This window comes from Cavia porcellus, unplaced genomic scaffold (assembly GCF_034190915.1).
Source record: "Cavia porcellus strain 051 isolate PalLab524CR breed Dunkin Hartley unplaced genomic scaffold, mCavPor4.1 scaffold_3, whole genome shotgun sequence".
Taxonomy (NCBI): Eukaryota; Metazoa; Chordata; class Mammalia; order Rodentia; family Caviidae; genus Cavia; species Cavia porcellus.
The window spans coordinates 84781548-84803959 of NW_026947486.1; the positions used below are offsets into that span (position 1 = coordinate 84781548).

The 22412-nt window shown below is 37.1% G+C and overlaps 1 protein-coding gene across 3 annotated transcripts in view; it reads left to right on the plus strand.

Annotated features, from left to right (window-relative positions):
• Gria3 (glutamate ionotropic receptor AMPA type subunit 3) overlaps positions 1 to 22412 on the plus strand; it is a 282023-nt gene that overhangs the window by 47454 nt on the left and 212157 nt on the right. For all 3 annotated transcript variants that reach the window (XR_010046642.1, XM_003465594.5, XM_063246354.1), the window contains exon 3: positions 22011 to 22250. Coding sequence is in view for 2 of the 3 variants with exons in the window: in XM_003465594.5 (XP_003465642.2) it covers positions 22011 to 22250 (240 nt within the window). In the remaining variant the exon portion in view is untranslated. The remainder of the gene's footprint in view (positions 1 to 22010; positions 22251 to 22412) is intronic.

A 22412-nucleotide genomic window follows, 5' to 3' on the forward strand; every position in this document is an offset into this window, starting at 1 on the left:
TATAATCCTGCTCCCTAGTTTAATCTCAGGTTAAGATTGTTCATAAAAATGTAAAAAGTTAGTTGCTGGAGGTATGGAAAGATGAGTGATTGTTTAATGGTGCATCTCAGTTTTAAAGGTTGAAACAATTATGGAGATAGATGGTGGTAAAGGTTGCAAATTAGGAATATATGCTTAATACCATGGAACTGAACAATTAAAAGTGGTTTAAATGACTGGATATGGTGGCATGTATCTGTCTGTTATTCCAGCACTCTGTGACCCTGATGCAGGAGGATCATAAGTTCAAGTCAAGCTCAGGAAACTTAGTGATTTAGCAAGTCCCTGTCTCATAATAATAAATGAATGAATAAGGGCTAGAGACGTAGCTTGATGTGAAGAAACTAGTTTCACTACCCAGAACCACAAAAAGGTTAAAATGATAAATTTTGTGTTATATGAATCTTATCACAATAAAACATTGTTAATATTAAACCGTATAATCTTCAACATGTAGTATAAACAATAAAAGCAGGTCTGTTAGAGACATTATTTGTTTTATATGAAGTATGTCATTTATTTTTCACAACAGGATCTATCTCCACAGAACATAAGCTCCATGAAGGCAAGGACTTGTGTCTGCTTTGCCCACTGTCATATTCTCCACATAGAGAAGAGTGATTGGTAAAGCAGGCCCGTATTCAGTAGATTTGGAGCCAACCAAAGCAGTCCCTAGGGTTTGCTTAGCTGCTGGACAAAATGCCTCCAAGGTCTTTATCTCTAGACCCCATCTATTTAGGTCCTTATTATCTCCTCCCTGGAAGCCACAGAATGCTTCTAATTGCTCTTCTACACTGCCATCCTGAGGCTTCTCAAGTTTTGTAACTCTTCCTGATATAAACACTCAAGCTTAGGGGCACTCTTTACTGCCGGCTTCCCAAATGTCATAGACTCTGTTTAGATATCATAGTGGCATTTTCAACAATTCCAGGTTCACACAGTAGCTTTAATATTTTATCTATGTGTGGTATTGGTCATTAGGTTACCTCTCTGAGTCCCAATTTTCTTATCTGCGAAATGGGAAATCACTTGAGAAATTGCTAGACTTTCAGTTACTAGGAAATCTGCATATATTTACCAAATATGTAGAATTTAATTATTTCTCAACTCTTTTGAAGAGCCATTCCTACTATCTCTACCTTTATCTCTACTTAAATCTTTTTATGCTTAAGATACAGAAATAAAAGAAGACTAGGATGTTTTCTGCTACAGAGTTTGATGACCAGAGGTTAAAGCCATGAGTAGTAAATATTCAAGAAGTATTAGCTATATAAAGCCATAAGCTGGTTGATACGCTTTAGAAGGTCTCCTATGAATAATTCTTGCATACTTAACCTTTTTTCTCATGTTTTTTTTTCTTCCTGAAAGGAAATACTACACTAAAATCCCTGTTTTACAGCCAAAATTATTCTACTCACCTTTTTTTTATTTCTTTCACTTTCATAATTAACACCTTGGGGTCTTAGAAAAATAGTGCTATCTTTGTAGACAAAACTGATATTGTTATTCCAGGTCTGCCTGCGGGCTATTCCCTTCTGTGGTTCCTCCTTCAATGAGCTATCACTCCCACGTGCTACTTTCTGGATGCCGTGAACGGTCCAGTAGTAGAAATCTGGCCCCCTTACAAATTGGCCTGTGACTTGGGCCTCTGCAGGGCAGAGAATTTCCAGCCACTTCCCTCATTATCTCTGTGTCCATCATTGCTCGCACAACAGAGTTGTCACCGTGACAAACACCCTCCTGGTCCTCATGCCATTCCCCAAGGCTTCTATCTTGAGAGGATTTGTATTTTCTCCCCTGGAATCCAATTCACAAATGTTTCTGACTCTGGAATACTGATGATATTATAAGTAGAGTGGCAAAATGATATGTGGTGACAATAAGAATCCATTGGATGGGAAGTTAAGGGTGAGCTTCTTAGGGGAAATTATATTCCAAGCAGGCAGCAAGCAGTGCCATCCTTGCTTTCAGAAATTGATTGGGTGACAATCCAATTACAACATGTATCTGTTCATTTCATACATTGCGAAAACATATTGAGATCAGGAAATCCTTCATTTCAAAGCAGAATATTCCCCTCAGCAACTGGCCCACTCCTCTTAGGAGCTTAGCACATAAATAAAGCAATAGCACCTGATGCAATAGTAACTGTTCGTTAAAAGCTAAAGTGTCTACTGGTAAAAGCGTTATGTCATAGCAACAGTATGCCAGGGAAAAGGGCAAGTGGGTCCTAATGGCAAAATCTCTTCTAAAGACACATAATTAGATTGTAAGCTCAAATAGCAAATATTCGTAGAGGCCTAAGATAATTGGTCCTTTATCTTCTCCTTATAAAAACAAAGGTTTATTTGCCCTTTAAATGGTCCAATAAAATTAAATTGGCATCCTGTGGTGTGTGCTGAATACATAATCAGAAATAAGAAGCAATAAAAAAGAAAAATCTAAAATTTGGAACAGTATAGAAAAACAATACAGGAATATAACACAATTGCCAATAATACCTCCTCATCATGTAGCAGATCCCAGAGCAGTCATTTCTCCTGATAGCATGTGATTACCAAATGGATTCATGGTACTTCAAAGGCAGAGGCTGTATGACTTTGGAGCACTCCCAGAGGAAGCAAGAAGCAGGACTGGGAGAGCCTGAAAGGAAGTGACTCTCCATCAAGGAGAAATTCATGAGTCTTTCAAATTAAATGCACTACTCATAAAAAAGAAATGCTTTCTGGTACCCAAAATGTCTTTTATAGTATAGTTCCTATAACCCCTCCAAAGCTACTCTTGTGAAGACCTTCGGAGAAAAGACACAACAAAAATCTCATAGTACATAAGTGTAAAGCAATCTAACCTCCAGAAAAGAAAATCAGTGCTTCCTAACTAATGAACATGAAACACAGTAAAGAATAAAAATCCAATTTCCTCCTGATTTCTAACTTTGATGACCAGACAACAAATATTTATCTAATGAGTGATGGCACGTTGGTAACACGTTTCTATATTAACTGGATAGATGAAGGAGAAGGGAAATTGTGTTACCAGTCAATTATTTTGCATCAAATATATTTACATACTCTACTCAGCGATTATTAATCATGTACACAAAGATTTGACTTAGAAATTTCAGATGGCTTTATAAAAATTCCTGGAGTACAATGATTCAGGTGGTCAGGTAAATATGGAACAGGAAGAACACAGAATGAGTCTTAAAGATTATTTCCTCTAAAGCATCTTAGAGGTGCTTAATGAAGGTGAAACTATCTAAAGGTCATCTCCCTCTCCCCAAACAGAAGTTCATGGAAGTTAACTGGAATAAATTAAATGTATCTGCTTCTTGACAGGAGGTTTTCTAACTCTTCTAGAGGCCTCTTCTAGTGTTTCTCAGCCTCAAAGCAGCTTTTATAACTAAAACAATACGTGGTTTTTTGTTTCCTCTATGTCTATCCTTGGTGCATTCACCAAAGGCCTCTGTACTTGCTGCATCCTCAAATGCCATTGCTGCCTGACTGACTCTTCTGTTCAGTATTATTCACATCACTCTGGAACACAGACTACTTCTTAGAGACAAATAAACACCAGCATGGAAAGGAGCACTGGCCATAGCAGAAGTCTCAGGGTGAAAGACGGCAAAACGTAATCATAGAGTCACGGGGTCTGTAGCATCATTTTGCAGAGCCTAAGCTCCATAAAGATTGATAATTAACCAACTTCACAAGGGATTGCATTTGAAAAGCAAAGAGGCAATGCGACCCCAGTTGTGCAAAACAAAAATCATGAGCAATAAAATAAAACTAAATACTCATAATTGACTAATTGCTGGTACAGTTGGCTGCTTTTCCCTCTGGGGAAGGCATGGTCTGTATGATTTCTGGAGCATTTAACAAAGTACAGTTATAATTATTATTCCTGTAATAATAGGGTTCCAATATATCTTCATATTCTACATGTTTTATACTCATTATTGCTAATCTCAAAACAACTCTTTGGGTGTATAAACACTATCCTTGCCAGTGTGCTGGAGAGGAGCTAGAGCTCAGAAAAAGGTAAAATGAAGGTCACAAATTGAATCAGCAGGGACTTAGGCAATAGAACTGGGGAATTTTGCTTCTCAGTATCAATTTGTATCATAGGATCTTACATGCTTATAGTATGAACCAAATTATAGTGAGCCAGTCAAAAAACTAACAACACATACTTCCTGGCTTTCCAACACTGTCTTGGCCGTTGATAGAAGCTTCTCTTTATGTATATAAGGCAAGCAGACCACAACTGAGTCCAGGCATGCTATGATTAAGTACTAGAACAGGGGCTTCAGGCCAACTGCTTCTGGCCTCAGGAAAAGAGTAGGTCTCATAGGAGCTGAAACAGCCACTAAAAGCTGCATGGAAGAGGTAGCTTCAGCCAGGATTTGAAGGGTAGACAAGAATCAGAATGGTCATACAGCATGAGCAAATGCTCAGCAATTGAAATAGGTAGGATGGCATAGAAGTATCACCTAGGCTGAAATAAAAGTCATTATTGAAGAACTGTAAGAGATAATTTGGGATAAGTTATAGGTTTTAATGATGGAAAGCCATAGCATAGAAAATAAATATCAAATATTTATTGAGCACCTACCATGTATAACTCTTTCATTCTTGTTTTTTTTTTTTTTTTAATGTGAATTCCAAGCTGAAAGTTTTGGACTACATCTGACTAACACTATGGATCATAGGCCCAGTCAGTGGGTCCCAATACCTAAAATGAGGCACAGTATGCTGATTGTCTTACTTGTATATCCTTGCACAACTTCTGTGGACTTATTTGAGTGTTTGTATGAGAGAGTACACAGCTTCTCTCAGGCAAAAACATTGTTATCTGAAAAGAGAAAACCTTTAATTTTGCATGTAATTCACAAGAGTATTACCGAGGCCTAATTCCTCTTCATCTTGGAGCAAATGGAAAATTCTTATGTGGTTAGATGTATTCATCAGTAACACATAAAAGTTACAAGTTCATGCATGACTGAGCAGCAAAGCTCTAAAGGGGGTTACTTATTTTGTTTGTAGATGAAACTACATCCTGCAAGTTTCATGCGTTTACTTAATCCTAGCTATTTCTAGCTATTTTTAGTCTGATGCTTTTCAATGAGCAGAGTTAAGAACTTTAGGACACAGTCTTACTTTCAAGGCACAGAAGGAACATGTGCAGTGTCCACAGAACAGAACTCAGCTGAGAGAGGTTAAGGTAGAATTACATTTAAATGATGTTCTGCCCCAGGGCTTCTCTTCTCACCTCTTCTCACCTCATCCTCATCTTCTCACCTAGCATCCTCATATGGCAATTGAGTATAACTACAGCTGGGGGTCAGAGTGAATTCTAAAATACTGGCCAGCATGCAGGTAACTTGAACAGCAGAACTGCTTATTAAAGTGTGTAGGATGTAGGTTGGAACTGAATAGTTGTACAATACTGAACTGAACCTAACCCTATTGCATGCTGATGCTTCTTTGGGAAGGTGCATTCACCTTTCCAATTTAAAAGTTCAGTAATACATGGTCCTTGATCACTCTTATCTGAGTCAGTGGGAGTAGAAACTCCTCCTCCAGCTCGCATCCTCATATGACAATTCAGTATAACTACAGTTGGGGGTCAGAGTGAGTTCAGATGGAGTTCAGAGTGTCTGGGGAGGAAAGATGCATTAGGAGAATAGGAAAAGGAATAAATTGAACCTCAGCAGGAGGCACTAAGTAGTGAGCACACCAATGTTGTAGACCAAATCAGTGCTTGGCTTGGGACAGAGCACAAAGCTGGAATGGTATAAGATGGTAAAGAAATGTGTTTTTTTCATCGCCCATAAAACATCTACAAATATTTGATAACCACAACATTAGTTTCTTAAAACAATATTTACCCTTACTCCATGGATGCATTTTGGCATTCTTCTCTTATCATGCTAAATCATGATTCACTAAATGATTTCATAAGGCACTGTTATGAATTAAAAACTGGGAGTCAACTTAACACAAAATGAATTAAATCAGCATGGTGCTGAGCATAGATGATCCACCTGAGGAAAATTGCCAGTATAAATAGAGATGTGGAGAAGATGAGGGAGGCACTGTGGGTTTCTCTAAGTGTTGCTGTTTTGAGCCATTAGTTCTCCTGGAGGAGCTCATCATGACTAGCTTCCCCAGTGTAAGTTCGACCATTGTCATCAGAGGAGCTCAGAACCTTGTTGGTGAGAACAGTTGTCATTCACTTTGGGGGAGCTCTGGTCTTTACATCAAGCATCACTTCCTGGCTCCAGAGGAGAAGACCTGTACCGTTTACTCTCCAGGAGAAACTTGTCATGCTGGCTTTCTGCCATGTACTTGACTGTTCTTATCATTGAAGAATCTTGGGACCTCCATGTCACTGAGGATGGCTGTGGTATTTTCAGGGCAGCCCTGGTTCTCATTTTGAGCATGACTTCTCGGCTCCAGTGTAGAATGCTCAACCTACCAGCACAGCTCCTTTACCCTGCTGGCATAGACTTTCTAGTTTCTACCACTGACCTTTGAGCCTTCCCAGCATGGATCTGTAAAACACACTGGTGTGAGTCCTTCTCATGTGCTCTAGACTTCCAGTTGGACTCATGAGAGGCACTGTCATGGGCTCTAGGTTTTCATTTGGACTCATGCAGGACATAGCTGTGGAATCCAAGCCTTTGGCTGAATATTCTGTGTCTTTAGTGTCATAGACAGATTTCTTGCACTTTCTCATGTTAAATTCTGGGTGACCATCATAAAACAATACTATAAATTCTGTGTCCTGATTCTAATTGTTCCCCTCACAACTCCTGACTACAATAGCAACCAATACGTTGCATCCTGCAATCTGCAAAACAGTACTATAGGAAAAAGAAGGGGAATCAGTTTTCTTTCATTCTTTGTTATCTCTCTTATTTATCATATACTTTGGTGTGGGACAAATCAGAAATGAGATTGGGAAAACAGAGACTAAGAGAAGGTAGGTTCCAGGTCACACACAGTGAAAAACTTGGAGAGGAAAGGTGAGCTCATGCCATCCCCATGAGTTCCCTCATAAAAGGTCATGTGAAACGGAACTTGGGCAGAAAACCCTGTCTCCAGCATCTGGCACAGTATATGGCATTGTAGACACCGTATTTGAAAAGTCTGTAGAATTGACACACAAAAGTCATACGCTGCTTGAGCATACATATCAGATCAAAACCCACAAAAGATCAAGCCCTACCCTGGGACCCTCATGCAACACCATAAGGCCAGTAACTGCCTGATTAATTGGCAGTGGCCATTAAGCATTAGAGAATGTTTTTTTCTCTGACAAAAAATATGAAAATTGCTGGGACAGTGTTTAGAATACAAGGAGCACCAAGTAAACATTGGTTGAATTAGAATCAGAAGCATTAAATGAGTTGATGAAGGAAACAACTTTAGTAGGACATTCTAGGCTAGCACTGTCTGTGATGAAAATGTTGCATGTTGCATTATCCAGTATGATAGCCACTAGCCACATGTGGCTATGGAGAATTTAAATGTGCCTGGCTAGTGTGTCTTAGAAATCGAATTTTAAATTTATTTTACTTTAATTAATTTAATTTAAAATAGCCACATGTGGCTAATGGCTACCAGATTAAATAAAACATGCCTAGATATTCACTAGATAAAAGAAACACATTTTAGCATATGGCTCTCACTGTTACCTTAAAAAATCAGTGTGTTTTTCTAAACTATATCCAAGACCTGAGATGTCTTTCTTCAAAGGATGTTCTTCCTCTGAAGGACAAGGGAGTGTAGAGGGATTAGTAGAAGCCAGTTTAGAGGGCTTTGTTCTCAGATGCAAGTTAGGATACCTGTTCCAATCAAAGCAACTTTCAAATAGAAAATAGGACCATGAAATGTCCTACAAGAGCCACTGAGGCTTGCTTGAATATAGGCCCTATGGTGACAGACAAATGTGTTTGCCTGAACTTCCATAACACAAAGTTCTACACAGACTCAGACATTCCTCCCAAGTGAAGATTGGGGAATTATTTTCAAAACTCTGACCAGTTGACTCCAAGGTAAAAGAAATCTCTTTAATTCAAATTTGCTGGGCTGCAGAGGTAGCTTAGTAGTAAAGCACTTACCTTGTAAATATGATGTCCTGCCAGTACTGTCTGATATCTAGATAGATTATATCGACCTTTAGTGCAGCAATAAAGCAAACAGTTCTGTATATTCACCAGTCTTGGGTCTTGTGAAGGTGGCTCTCCTGTTAGGGATTTTATAAAGTTGCTTACTGTTTCTTCAGAGTCTCCTAGCAGGAATGAAAGTTGAGAATCACAGAACATAGGAGGTGATCAGACAGCAATTACTCAACATGTAAAATAGGTAGACAATTGCTTACGGAAAACAAAGATCAACTTTTGATCTTAGGTAATGACACATTGTGTAGACAGGTAGAAAGGAAGAGTTTCATTTATTCTTCAATAAAGGATACTTTCCTGTCTCATTAACCTTTCCTATCAGCATCCTCTTCTTTCTCACTTCCTCCTCTGAAAACTCAATGATAAAGATACAGAAGTGTGATGATAAAACAGAGAAAAAAACATCCCAGCTATTTTTTTCTGAGATTCATGCTGGTAAATATGTCTAAAAACCAAAGTCATCATATTTCCATTAATCATTCATATTGTCTAAACTACAAATGTAGTAAAGATACATCTGGAGCAAAGTAAGTAACTCTAACCAAAATATGTATATTACCTAATTATTCTGGAAAGTGTAAGGGTAAAGGAAAAAGTAGTCTGCCAAGCAGTTCTGTCTTTGATCCTGTCCTCTTTGTCATTTTTGTCAATAATTTACATAATACTACTCAAAGGTACATGATCAAATTTGCATAACTGGGAGCACTAGCTAATAAAATTGTTAACCAAATGAAGACTTAAAATGAACCCAAAAGACTGGTCAAAATCATGAGAATATTTTAAAAGAGTAAAAATATTTATTTAGATAAAGAATTCAAAAAGAATGTGAAAGGAAAATATATATTCCTTACTGATGATAGATCTAGACATTTTATCGTGTCTATATATTTTTAATTATAAAATATTTCAGCCTACAGAAAATAACATGAAGCAAGTATTAGTCAGCTTGAAAACAATTTTCTATTTGGGGGCCTAGGTGACCCTCTCCCTACATCATGGGCTACAAAATGAAACAAAAATTTACAGATACTGTATGGCATGATATCAAACTTAAAACTCGTATCTGTGCATAACAAACCTTAGGCCTGATTCAGTGGCATTTATAAGAGTATCACCCACCTGCACAGCTTTAGAAATTGTTTCATTGTGATTGGATTACTGGATCAATTCGTTTTTCAATTAAGGTTCCTGCTAAATCTCATGCAAAATGAGTTGCAAATCAAGAAAGGCCCCTGACTATTAGATGATTAATGAAGATATACGGGTGACTGAGACTGAGAAGAATGACAACACTTTTGAGTTTTTATTCTGTGGATGGTGATTACTGAGAGCCAAGTACCAGTGCTTCTTACTCACTGACACCTAGATAGTAGGTTTTTTGGTTTTTTTTTTTTTTTTTCATTTTTCATAGGGAATGCTCAGTTTTTGCTTCCATTATTTCTCTGCATATTCCTGTGAGGTGAAGTGAGCTGCTTATTTCAGCAGCCTTTGAAGTGTCCAAAATGTCAACGCTTCCAAAGTTTCCACCATTAAAATGATTCACTTTCTTAGTATACTGGTTAGAGTCCAGAAGCCCATGAAGGTAACTCGCTGACAGCATCAGCATCACACTAAGAACTCAAGATTTATTTAATGAATGAACAAGAAAACAATTTAAAATCACCTCTGACTACTGGGCTGCAATGTTTAACCACTGTATCTTGGTACAAAAAGTCTCAAATGCACCCATTTATCCTGACCCTTTCTAGCACCTCTTCTACTATTTCTAACACTGTTATGGAAAGGTTCTTTATACTTACAGACTTAAAATAAAATTTCATATATATATATATATATATATATATATATATATATGTAATGCCTGCATTTGTAAGCAGTTCTATTCAAGTAGAATCAAATGTTAATAATGAGTGTTTTCTTTGCCGCATTCAGATACATGACATGTAATTGCAAAAATAGCTAGTTAGACTGTCAATAGGCAGTGCACCCTTGGAGCAGAACAAACTGTTCCAGAGAATTAACCCCAAGATGGTAATTAAACCATGGAATCATCAACTAGAGAATGGAACTGACACCCTACTCTGACTTTGGAATCTAAAAACATCCATTGTGGTTACTAGGACCCAAATCAAAGGGAATTCAGGATGAGTCGGGGATAATCTGTTTGAATCCAAGGAAGGTATGAGCTCACCACTACTTCACACTCACCCTACCACATCCACCCTCTGTTTAATTCTCCATTGTCTACCTCCCAATTTAAACATAAATGGCCAATCACAAGGCATGGGCAGAAAATTACAGCAGCTGCTTATTCAGTGGCCTTTGAAGAGTTCAAAATACTAATCCTTCCAAAGTTTCCACCATTAAAAGGTTTTAAGACCACCATTTGAGGTTGTCTAGGTATGTATGAACTTTCTTTGGATTAAGGCTTTGTTCTATTCAAACAGGAAGTCATAAGGTAAACCCATGGTTCTCAATGGACAACTAATGAGGTTTTGAAGAATTTTGATAGTTGATGAGGTTTCTGAGGCATCTGTAGCTGTCACACCTGGAAGTGGGGTAGTGCTCCTGGACTCTAATACATAGAACCCAGAAATGCTGCTAAACATCTTGCAGTGCACAGGACAACTCTCACAATAAATGTACAGGTGAAAATGTTAATAGTACTGAGGCTGATAAAAATCTGAACTGCCTCATTTTTAAAGCTTCATTTGTTAGTCCATTAACAACTCATATACAGAATAGGTCCTTGTATATATAGGGATTAGGGTGGTTATATTATAATCGATAAGCTGAAACAACAAAAAAGGGAAAATTAATCTGATAGAAGTAACAATAGACTAGGAAAATTTAGAAGCAGATGACCAGTTAAGAGTCTATTCTCATATCCTAAGATAGAAGGAATGAGAACCTAAATTGAAAATGAACATGAGATAGATAATCCATATGCTTTAAGCCAGAGTGGATCAAGCATTTCAAAAGAATGGTATAAATTTAAGAACTCAAATTTTTTGAGTTCTTTATATATATATTAGATTTTAGACCTTTGTCTAATAAGTAGCTGGCAAAATTTTTATGGGTTGCCTCTTCACTCTCTTGGTGGTTTCCTTTACTATTCCTTTTTAATTTGATATGATCAAATTTGTTGATTCTTGTTATTTCTTGTGCAACAGGAGTCCTGTTCAGAAAGCCTTTGCCCATGCCCATGTCTTCAAGTATTTTACCACTTTGTCTTTCAACACATTAAGTGTTTGTGTTTTAATATTTAGATCTTTGATCGATTTGTTCTAGTTTAGTGTATGGTGAGAGATACAGATCTAAATCCAATCTTTAGCATGTGAATAGCCAATTTTACCACCACCATTTGTTAAAGAGACTATCTTTTCTCTCGTGAAAGTATTTGTTTTCTTTCGTAAGGCAGTTAGTTGAGTGTGTCTAGAGTTGTTTCTGCATCCTCCATTTCCCTTGATCCACAAGTCTATTTTCTGCCTTTTTGTTTTGTTTTGCTTTTACCTATGCCATGCTGTCTCTATCATTGTAACTTTGTAGTATAACTTGAAGTCTGGCATTGTGATACCTCCTGCCTTTCTCTTATTGCCTGGAATAGTTTTTACTATTATTTCTCATTCTTGTGGCTCTCTGTAAATTTCAGGATAGTTTTCTCTAATTCTATGAACATTACTGGTATTTTGATTGGACTGTATTAAATCTACATAACAGTTTTGAGAGTATGGCAATTTGACTATATTGGTTCTGCCTACCCGGCAACAGAGACTATCTTTGCATTTTCTGATATACTCCTTATTCTCCTTTTTAGAATACTGTAGTTTTCACTGTAGAGGTCTTTCACTTCCTTGGTTAAGTTGACTTATAAGTATTTAATTTTACTGGATGCTATTTTGAATGATGGGCATCTGTAATAAATAGACAATCCTCAGATGAATAAATACAAATGGCCAACAAATACATGAAAAATGTTCAGTATCATTGGCCATTCAAGAAATGCAAATTAAAACAACACTAACATTTCACCTCACCAGAAAGAATGGCTATATTCAAGAAATCAGTTAAAAAAATGCTGGAGAAGCTGCTGAAAAAGAACATGTCTTATTGTTGATGGGATGTAAACATATAACCACTACGGAAATCAGTATGGGAATTCCTCAAAAACCTAAAAATAGAAATTTCATTTGACCCGGATATTCCTCCACTAGATATCTTATCAGAAGAGTTAAAGACATAATATTACAGTGATACATGCATATCCATCTTTATTGCAGCATAATTCATAATGAAATCTTGAGAACAGCCTAAATGTCCATCAACAAGTGACTGGATTAATTAAATGTGGTATTTAACTTAATAGAGTACTACCCTTCCATAAAGAAGTATAAATTTGAGTCATCTGTAGAAAAAATAGGTGCACTTTGGGACCATAATGTCAAACGGAGCAAATCACACACACAAATTGAAATACCCTCATGGTTTCTCCCACATGAGAATCCCAATATATAAATATGTTCAAAATAAAGAACAAATACTAGACAGTATCAAGATGGATAATTGGCTCATATATGAGAAGTAGTCTAAGAGGTACAGTGGTGAGGAAATGGGAGAGGATTAAGAAAGGAATTGAGAAATAACAGGTAACTCTCCCTACTCCCTATGATGAATGTAATCATAGTGTACTACTAGCATGTACAAAAAAATAATGATATTAGTAATAATAAATAAAAGAGTATGTTAGTTAGCTTTCCCATCCCTGAGACACAATACTCAGCACCCACAATTCAAATGCGAAGAAATTTCATTTGGCTCATTTTTTAAGAGGATTCAGTCCATAACTGACCATCTCCATGGCAAGAATGTCATGGTGGACAGGCAAAGTAGAGTAAAACTGCTTGGTTCATGGCAGCTGAGAATCAGAGCAAGAGGAGAACACCGGAGATGAAAGGGGAAAGAGACCCTTTTTACTAACCAAGGCACGCTTCCACGACCCACCAGACACCCCCAAAGGTGTATTTTACTAATCTGCTAAGCATTTCTTAATTTGTTCAAGTTGTCATATCAGGACTAGTAGGTACAAGGAATGAGAGAGAGAGAGAGAGAGAGAGAGAGAGAGAGAGAGAGAGAGAGAGAGAGAAAGTAAAAATGATTCTTAATACTCTAGCTTGGGCAATGCTAAAAGAAAAAGAACAAAAGACAGACCCCAGAGTAGAGGAAGAAAGTAGAGAAACCATGTGCTGAGTCTGTGCTGTCCTGAAGGCCTATAAGTGAGGCTATTCCATAAGTAGTTAGAAATGTGGCTCTAACTGAGAGTGTGGCTGAAGCTATACAAGTGTCTAGCTGAAATTCATCCAAATGGAAAGCGTGAGGTAAGATGCCACTGCCTGGCCGGTGGCAGGACCTATCTGTACAAACAATATGTACTAGTTAAAACTAAAGATATAAAGAAAACAATTAAAAACACTTAGTGTACGAAAAGGGCCAGGGCCAAAATCTGAAAATGTCTTCATTGAAAGCTGAGACTAAGATTAAACTGATAGCAGCAAAGACAGTGAAGTCCACAAAATTTAGTGCTGTGGAAATAAGAAAGGGGAGTTGTCATGACAAATTGGCCAATAATATCAAATACTACTCAGCAGTCAGTTCCAGTGATGTCTGTGAATAGAGTTGGATTTGGTAGTGAGGGCAGTATCATCCAGCTTGAGAAAGCAGTTCCAGTAGAGTGATGGGAGTGGACCCTAGGCTGCAAAAGGTGAGGACTGCAAGGTCGCCATCATCTCATCATTAGAGGCAATGGTAGAAAAGTTAGAATGATATTTTCTGGAGGTAGCAGGGACTTTGGAGGAAATGGAGTTATTTAGCAGATGGTTAGCCTGACAGGAAAAAGGCAGCACAAGAAACTACAGATACAAATTTGAATAGCTAATAGCTATTATGTGTCTCTTGAGTACATTCATTGCATTATTGAGCTTCCTGTAAAACTAAGGTGAGGACATGTGTAATTGGAATTAGATGTATCATATGGTACCCAAGAAGCCCAGTGGGTAAAGTTGAACTCAATTTAAGGAAGAGCTCTCTAGTTGTCAGAGCTCTCCCACAAAGGAAAAAATGAGATCCCTTGATACTGGAAGGATTCAAGGAGAGGCAATATGACCTCAGGAGAAGTGGCTTCTGTATTGAATAGGTTACACTAGATTATTCATTTTTATCTTTTGGGCTTCTCAATACAGTAATAATTTAAGGCATAAAGGTGGATAGAGAGTAAATTGATCCAGATTAATATACCATAATTAGTGTATAAGTTTACTAATATAACTTAGTATATTAGTTTTCTACTTATTGCTACCACAAGTTTAGTAGTTTAGTGGCTTAAAACAATACATGGTTTTATCTTCTTGTTCTGTAAATCAGACTTCTGGTATGGATCTGATCATACTAGAATTAAAGTGTCAGCATAGCTGTATTCCTGTGTGGAGTCCACTATAAAGGAGAGCCTGTTTGCTTGCCTTTCCAACTTCTAGAGGTCCTCATATCCCTTGGCCCGTGGCCCCCCTCCAACTTCAAAATTACCCAACAGCCAGTGAAAACTTCGCATATCTTGTGACTCTGATACTGCCTCTTTCTTTTTCTCTGCCACTTTTAAAGAGCCTTGTGATGACACTGGGCCACACTGCTAATATAGAATAATCTATTTTAGGGTCTATAAATTAGCAGCCTTATTTCCATCTGAGACCTTAACTCCCTTTGACCTTATAACCTAATTCACAGATTTGGAACACTAACAAATGAATGTTTTGGGGGGATGTGATTTTGCCTACTTATTAGAAGCGATAGGTATGGATATAGATATTAATCTAATCTCTTTTTTTGAAGACACTCTTATGGTTTATTATCAACTTCATCATTATACCAGAAGAAAAAAGACTCAGCATGCAACAGTAGAAGTAGAAATGACATAGAAAAAAGAACAGTCCTTCCTAAGAAAGAACAATTGCTGACCTTATTATAATCTAGAACACACACACACATACACTTGTTTCACTAAATTGAAAATCCACCATAGACCAAAACCACAGCTTTAGAAATCACTGGACTATATGATCTCTTAAGGCCTCTCTCGCTGCTAAGGTTGTTTGATTCACTGTACCCTGGTATTATATAGAGAAATTTCTTTTGATATATCACTATCAACTTCTTCATAACTGTATTTTCCTACTTCCTGCTTGCTCTAAATGTGATCATTAAGACAGCAAGAAACTTCACTTTCCTTTATCTCCCCTTTATTCAAAAGGGTGTGAAAGGTGTTCTGTAAATGATATGAAATATTGTTATTCTGAATGTTGAGATAATCAACTTGTTTGACATTTTTGCTGTGAGGCCTTTTGGACTATAGGTAGCATAATTAGCTACCACACTGCAAGTTAACAGTACCTGTCCCAAACCTACAGACTTGGGGACTATAAATAAAAGCGTGAATGCTGGCTCCAGCCTTGCTTGTCACTCACCATTGAAGGGAATGCAGTTGGGGAGCTACACTAGAGTCCCCAGGAATCCAGGATGTAGTAAAAAACAACATCTTCAACAAGAGAATTTTGGTGTTTTGCTAATGCGAAGAGGTGACAACAAGCACTTTTTGGAAACAGACAACCAAGCTATTTTACACTGAGGAGGCACAGAGGTCTCCAGGTGGGAACAACATTTTCTTAGCAAAAAAGCATTGTATAGGGAGCGGAATACAGGACAATGTCACATTCTGGAGCCAAATTAGTGAGGTTTCTTTCTTAACTGAGTATTACTCAGAAATGAGAGCAGGAAATAGCACTGAAGGAAGGACAGAGAAAAGTAAAGAAAAGCTTTGTGACGTGGTGATTCATTGTAAGATTTAAGGCAGTGGTTACTGTGGTGAGCATAATGTGGTGGAACTAACTGAGGGCAAAGAATGCTAAGAAAAAAAAGGAAAAAAGCTGGCCACATGAACCAACATTTGTTATATTTTACTTATTTATCTCACTTACTGTATTTTCCCCTCCCTGATATATAAGTTCCAAAAGAACAAGATTATTTTTTTAACTTCTTCATCTTCCAATGCCTATATCAGTGCCTACTCTACAGCAGGTGTTGAGTAAATGTATGTTGAATGAAAAATACCTAACTTTAACTATTTGTTATATTCTTGGCACTGTTACAGATGTTTACCATGAATGAACTCATTTTAACTTCAGCAGTAATGCCAAGAAAGTCACTATTATTGCCCCAATATTATATAGACACGGAGATAGTAACTTGCCTAACAAGAGATAGATGCATGATGTAACCTATGCAGCCTAACATCAGAATCAGCCTGTATAATAACATCCTATACTGAAGCTCAGACAGGTTCAGAAACATGCTCAAAGTCACACAACTAATGGTTAGGGCCAAAGCCTGCTTGTGTCAGAAGGCATTACCCTTCCCACTACACTTCAAAAACTCATAGGATTGCCAAGGCAAATATTTGTTCCACCAGCATTTTTAAAAGGACAGATTTCTCAGAAAAAAAATCATTAGGTGTGGTTCAGGAAAGACTCAGAAAAAAAAAGAAAAAGAGACATCACTCCAAAGAATAATGAACCCCAAAGGTCACCAGTCTTCCACTAGCTGTCATGATCAGTCCAGGAGCTGCGCGGAACTGGGAAAAGCAGTCAAAAGATAACCCATAGAATAGCCCTGGTGACTTTATACTTACTCCCTTGCCTGAGGGGTAAGCCTTGGGGGTAAGTCACTTTCGTTCCAGGTACATTCTGACTCATGCTGCTCTAGCTAGCTCTGGAGCAGAGATGGTACAGAGGTGCTGGTAAAGCACTTCTAAGAGACTGGTTCATAATTCATTGTGTAACCTTGTACAAGACACTTCCTTTCCTGTGTCATAGTTCCTTCTTGATAGGAAGGCATAAGACCAGAAGAGCTCTACTTTACTTCTTTTAAATATTGAACTTTTTCCCAGAAAATTGCATTTGGAGAAAGGATTCCTCTACTAGTTAATATGCTTTAAAAACAATGATTAAAATATTAAGTAACTTCTAGCACATTGTAAGAGTCGGAAGACATAAAGACTGTCCCAGATATCAGCTCAGTGCTCTCTTTGGCCCTAATTTATGCAGCCAGAAATTGGTCCAAGAATCTGATGTGAAAGAACATGCCCAAGTCTCCTGCATTCCAGTGTCTTTCAGATTTTAACCCTGTCCTCCTAAGGCATTTTTCTTTTCCACAGAGATACTCCTCACAGAGTCTTCATTTATGTTGCCTGTATTTGTTGACATGAGTAACTCCACAAGGGTCAGTATTTGCAGGACAGCTGTACTTCCATTCTTTATAAAAGAGAGTAGACTGTTTATTGATTTTTCTGTTAACATTGTTCTTGTTGTCCACTGTGGTATACCTGCCTTTTGGACTATCGTAGCATACTATTCCCTGAGGATTGCTGCTGATCTACAAAGACCCTTGCCTGAGTCACAACCAATGTTCTGTGCTTCATTTGAAATTCTTTTATTTTCAGTAGGTTCCCTCACACCTGCTCCTCACACAGTTTATAAGATTTTCCTTTATTATGTTTGGCTCATTTTCTACGCAGACCTTAAAATGTCACTGGGAACACCTTTCTGGAGATAATTTATAAAGTTTTACTGAAGTCTGGGATTCACATGTACAATATAATTCCTTTGCTACAAAGCTTTTAAAGAGCAAAACAACAATCTGTCATTAGGTGTATGTGCTTGTACATTTTTAAAATTCCAGCATAATGTAAATATAAAATCTAAGATAAGGGTTAGAAGACTGACAGGGATATGAAACAGAGAAAGAACATATAGGTGAAAACATTATTGGTAACTAAAACTTCTCAGTTTGAGTAATAAGTTCATGGGTGTTCATCACAGCCTACATATGTAGATAAATAAAAGCAATAATAAAGTATGAGAGTTCCACATATGAACTACTAATGATTTCAAACCCTGGGGTTAGAAGAGTAATATGAGTCTGTTCTTGTATTAAGCAAAATCTCACCACTGTAACATACTTACTTTTTTTTGTCTTTTTCCTTTTTATCGGTACCAGGGATCGAACTCACGACTGCCTGCTTGCAAGGCAGGCACTTATGCTGCTGAGCTAAATCCCCAGCCCCAACATACTTTTATGTTCTATTTCCTTCCAGTGTATCAGGGACTTTTTGAAATTTGAAGTAGATTATAGTTATAGGTTTCCTATATTGTTAGTTTTTTCCCCTCAGTTGTCACCCATAAAATGATAAAGTTTAGGTTTTTCTTGTTGAAAATGCATTGTATTTCCCAGAAACCTATTTTTATATAGAGTTTATGGAGCTTTGACATTCTTTTTTGCTAGTTGATATGGACTGCAGAATTAGCAGCTATCCTTTAAGTAATTTGGTTAAAAGGGTCATGATTACCTACTTCAGCGTTCCTATCTCATTACCATTAGTGTCTTACCTACTTTCTCATCATTGAAGCACAATACCCAAAACCTACATGTTAAAGAAGGAAATACTTATTTTGGTTCACAGTCTGTAGTGGTCTCAGTCCATAGCTGAGTGACTCAAAGACATGGCACAGGGCATCACAGAGGAGAAATAGCTCATAGCATGGCATGCAGGAAGCAGAAAAAGGGATCAAGGTAGGAGAAACAGAGATAAACCCTTGCAGGCCACACTTCCAAAAACCCATCTCATCTCACCAGGTTTCACTGCCCAACATCACATTTATCTATCAACTCACCAGTGCACTAATCCACTAATCAGTATCATGCCCCCATGATCCAATTGCCTCCTCAAAGCTTCACCTATGATCACATGAGGCTTTGGGGAACATCTAGGCATTAACTGTAACATGTAGTTAAGACAAGTTTTTTTTTCATTGCTGTTGGTTTTTTTGTAGAGTTACCAAATAAAACCAAGATACTCCATTGAATTTGATTTTTTAGAAAAACAACAAATCATTTTAATATGCATAGGAATTTGAGGATATTCTAATACTAAAAAATTGTTGTATGAAATTCAAATTTAATTGGTTATCTTCCATTATTATTTGCTCAATCTGGAAATGTTATGTTACATGGACCAACAATTACTTTTTAATGACATTGTCAGATTTGGGTTCCTAGCAATAACTGGAATCAGACAGACTCAAGAACAAATCCCAAATCATCTGATTAACAGTGGTATTTTTTGGCCTCAGAATTGTAACCTATTAGTTGTGGAAGCAACATTTCATAAGGTTTGTGGGCATATTAATTGTGATAATAGATGCATAATACTCAACACAGTTCCTGGCTAAGTATTGTTATCAATATAATTGGTTATTAGTAATTATTATTAGTATTAATGGCTGTTATTATTGTCAGCTGTCATTATTATAGTTGTTAACATTATTAGTGACATTTTTACAAAATGTATATACTGGCCAAGATTTGACCTAGTGATATGAAATTTTCCGTTTATGGGATTAATTTGAGAATAGAATTTTTATTTCTTTTACTATCTCCTTTGGTGATGACTACAGCATCCTTTCTGTTTCTGAGTGCATCTTTTGATTCATTCTCTAATTGGCTTTCTCTTTCTAAAATAAGGGACTTTTATGTGCATATGTTTTGAGAATTCCTAAGAATTCGTCAAGTTGAAGGCTATTGTGTCTCACTTGGAGATGTTCAAGTGACTGATAATCTTCAAAATGACTAATGGGTTTGACTAATAAAAGAGAACATCTGCATATATATTTAAGTGGATAAGACAGATAACCGTATTACTGAGTTTTGTTGGATCATTGAACAAAACTGTTTCCAGTCTCACTGTTTGAAAGTTCACTTTATATGCTTTAATTTTGTAACTTGAACAACTATTTCTAAGATAACAATATGTAATCTATTAACTAGTGATTTCCTACTGTTTATGTTATCTGAAATTCTATATAACTTGCACCCTTTTTCTATTTTTTTTTCTTTTTCTCCTTGAATAAAAAAAGAAAAAAAGAGAACTTCCTTAGTCAACATATTTAATTAGATATTTGGAAAGCAAGATATCATAGTGAGAACTCTCCATTTTTTACAACAGGATTAAGAAATTAGTCAAAATTGCTTTTCCACTGGACTTCATTTTACTTTCTTTTTTATTTTTTAATTTTATTTTAAAGAGAATAAAACGAAACAAAGTGAAATGGAATAAAGCCAATCAAAATGAAACAATGAGAGTGATACAGGTCTTCAAAACAAGATAATAGAAAATCAACAATGGTTACCATAATGCTTCGTGTTACCTTCAAAATAGCTACCCATACCATAACACATAATAAAATTAAACCAAACAGAACAGAATAAAATCCATAAAAGCAAAATAATGATAGTAATTCAAAACTTCAAAACAAGATAGGAGGAAATCGGTGTTGGCCACCATAGTATATCTTGTTATTGTCAAAAGCCTTCATCTTACTTTCAATGCTCACTTTACTTTTGTTGTCTAATGCCTTTATTATTTCTCCTTTCATAAAGAACTCCAACACCTAAAATTCTCTTTTTCCATCTACTCATTTCCATCAAAACTATTCCTTCTGCTTTCCTACCCATCCTAGCATCTCATTGTATGCATTAATTCATTTTACAATTATAAGGATAAAAAGGGATTGTATTTAAATCCCCTCCCAAGGCATAAACTTTTTATCAACACTCTATAGCTAAAGAAGCAAGCCTAAAAGTGGCATTTAGAGTTTCTTAGCAGAGAAAGGAGACCATGCAAGACCCCTTAAATTACATGCCATTATGCCTGTTATGTCAGCTTCGCATGAATGGAAAGGAGCAGTGGTGCAGATAATTTAAAGATCATTTCCACTTGGTTTGGGAATGCACCAAATGGTGTTGTTGTAGCTGATTTGCTTTGCTAATTATGTTCCACTGAAGCTAATATTGAAATTGGTTCACATTTTTTAATCTCATCTGGGTCAGAAGAAGGCAGAGATAGTAGCAGGGCCCACTTTGCAATGAAGGAAAATGGACAACTGTGAGGGAAATCCAAAAGTTCCACATGTGGATCAGTGAGTGTGTAAGACAAGCTCAAAAAGGATCAAGACAGAATGATGCCAATTACACATGAGACAGAACAGGCAGGCACCTACCTGTGTGACTCAAAGGACGCAGAAAAACCAATCACTCTTGCAGCCTGCTCAAAATCTTAAATCCTCTGAATCAGTAGCCTATACAATAGCTGATGCCATAATTGTGATCAAAGCATTATATAACATAAGAAGAGTAATATAGTGGACACATTTCACAGTGGACACGTTAACATTAGTCTGACCAAATTTTCAGTCATCACTGTCGCCTAGGAGAAAAAACACTGAGAAGAATGGAATGAGAGTTGTACTTTGTTGGGAACATGGCTACATTAAGAGGCTTCTGTGCCACTCTGGTGGGAGGACAAGAATCCCTTGTGCCTCAGAAGTGAGCTTGTGAGGTTACTAAAAAGGTAAAACAACCTTAATCTCTTTCCTTCCCACATTTTCTTAGTTTCTTTCTCAATGTACACACAGAAAATGTGTAACTATTTCAAATAGGTCCTTCCCTTTCTTATCTCCTGTGTTGAGCAACTAGGCTTTCAAGGGCTCCTAGAGATTTTCTGAGGTCTTGGTTTCTTTTGAGGCATGTAATTCACAGCCTAACTGTACACTGAATTTCCAACCCTACAAGCTGCAACAAGGGACAATGGACCTATTGAAATTGCTTTCTTTTTTTCTCATTGCAGTCTGCTCCCAGTTCTCAAGAGGGGTTTATGCGATCTTTGGATTCTATGACCAGATGTCAATGAACACCCTGACCTCCTTCTGTGGAGCCCTGCACACATCCTTTGTCACGCCCAGCTTCCCCACTGATGCAGATGTGCAGTTTGTCATCCAGATGCGCCCAGCCTTGAAGGGTGCTATTCTGAGTCTCCTTGGTCACTACAAGTGGGAGAAGTTTGTGTACCTCTATGACACAGAACGAGGTAAGAAGATGCATGTGTTCTCTTCTTTAGATAGACATGTAATAGTGGTATTCAATCTTCCTTAATCATGTGCCCTGTTCTTCCAACAAACAAAATCTAATTTTCTTAAATTGTATTTAATATTAGATATAAATCAAGGATTAAGATAAAAATCAAGGCAAT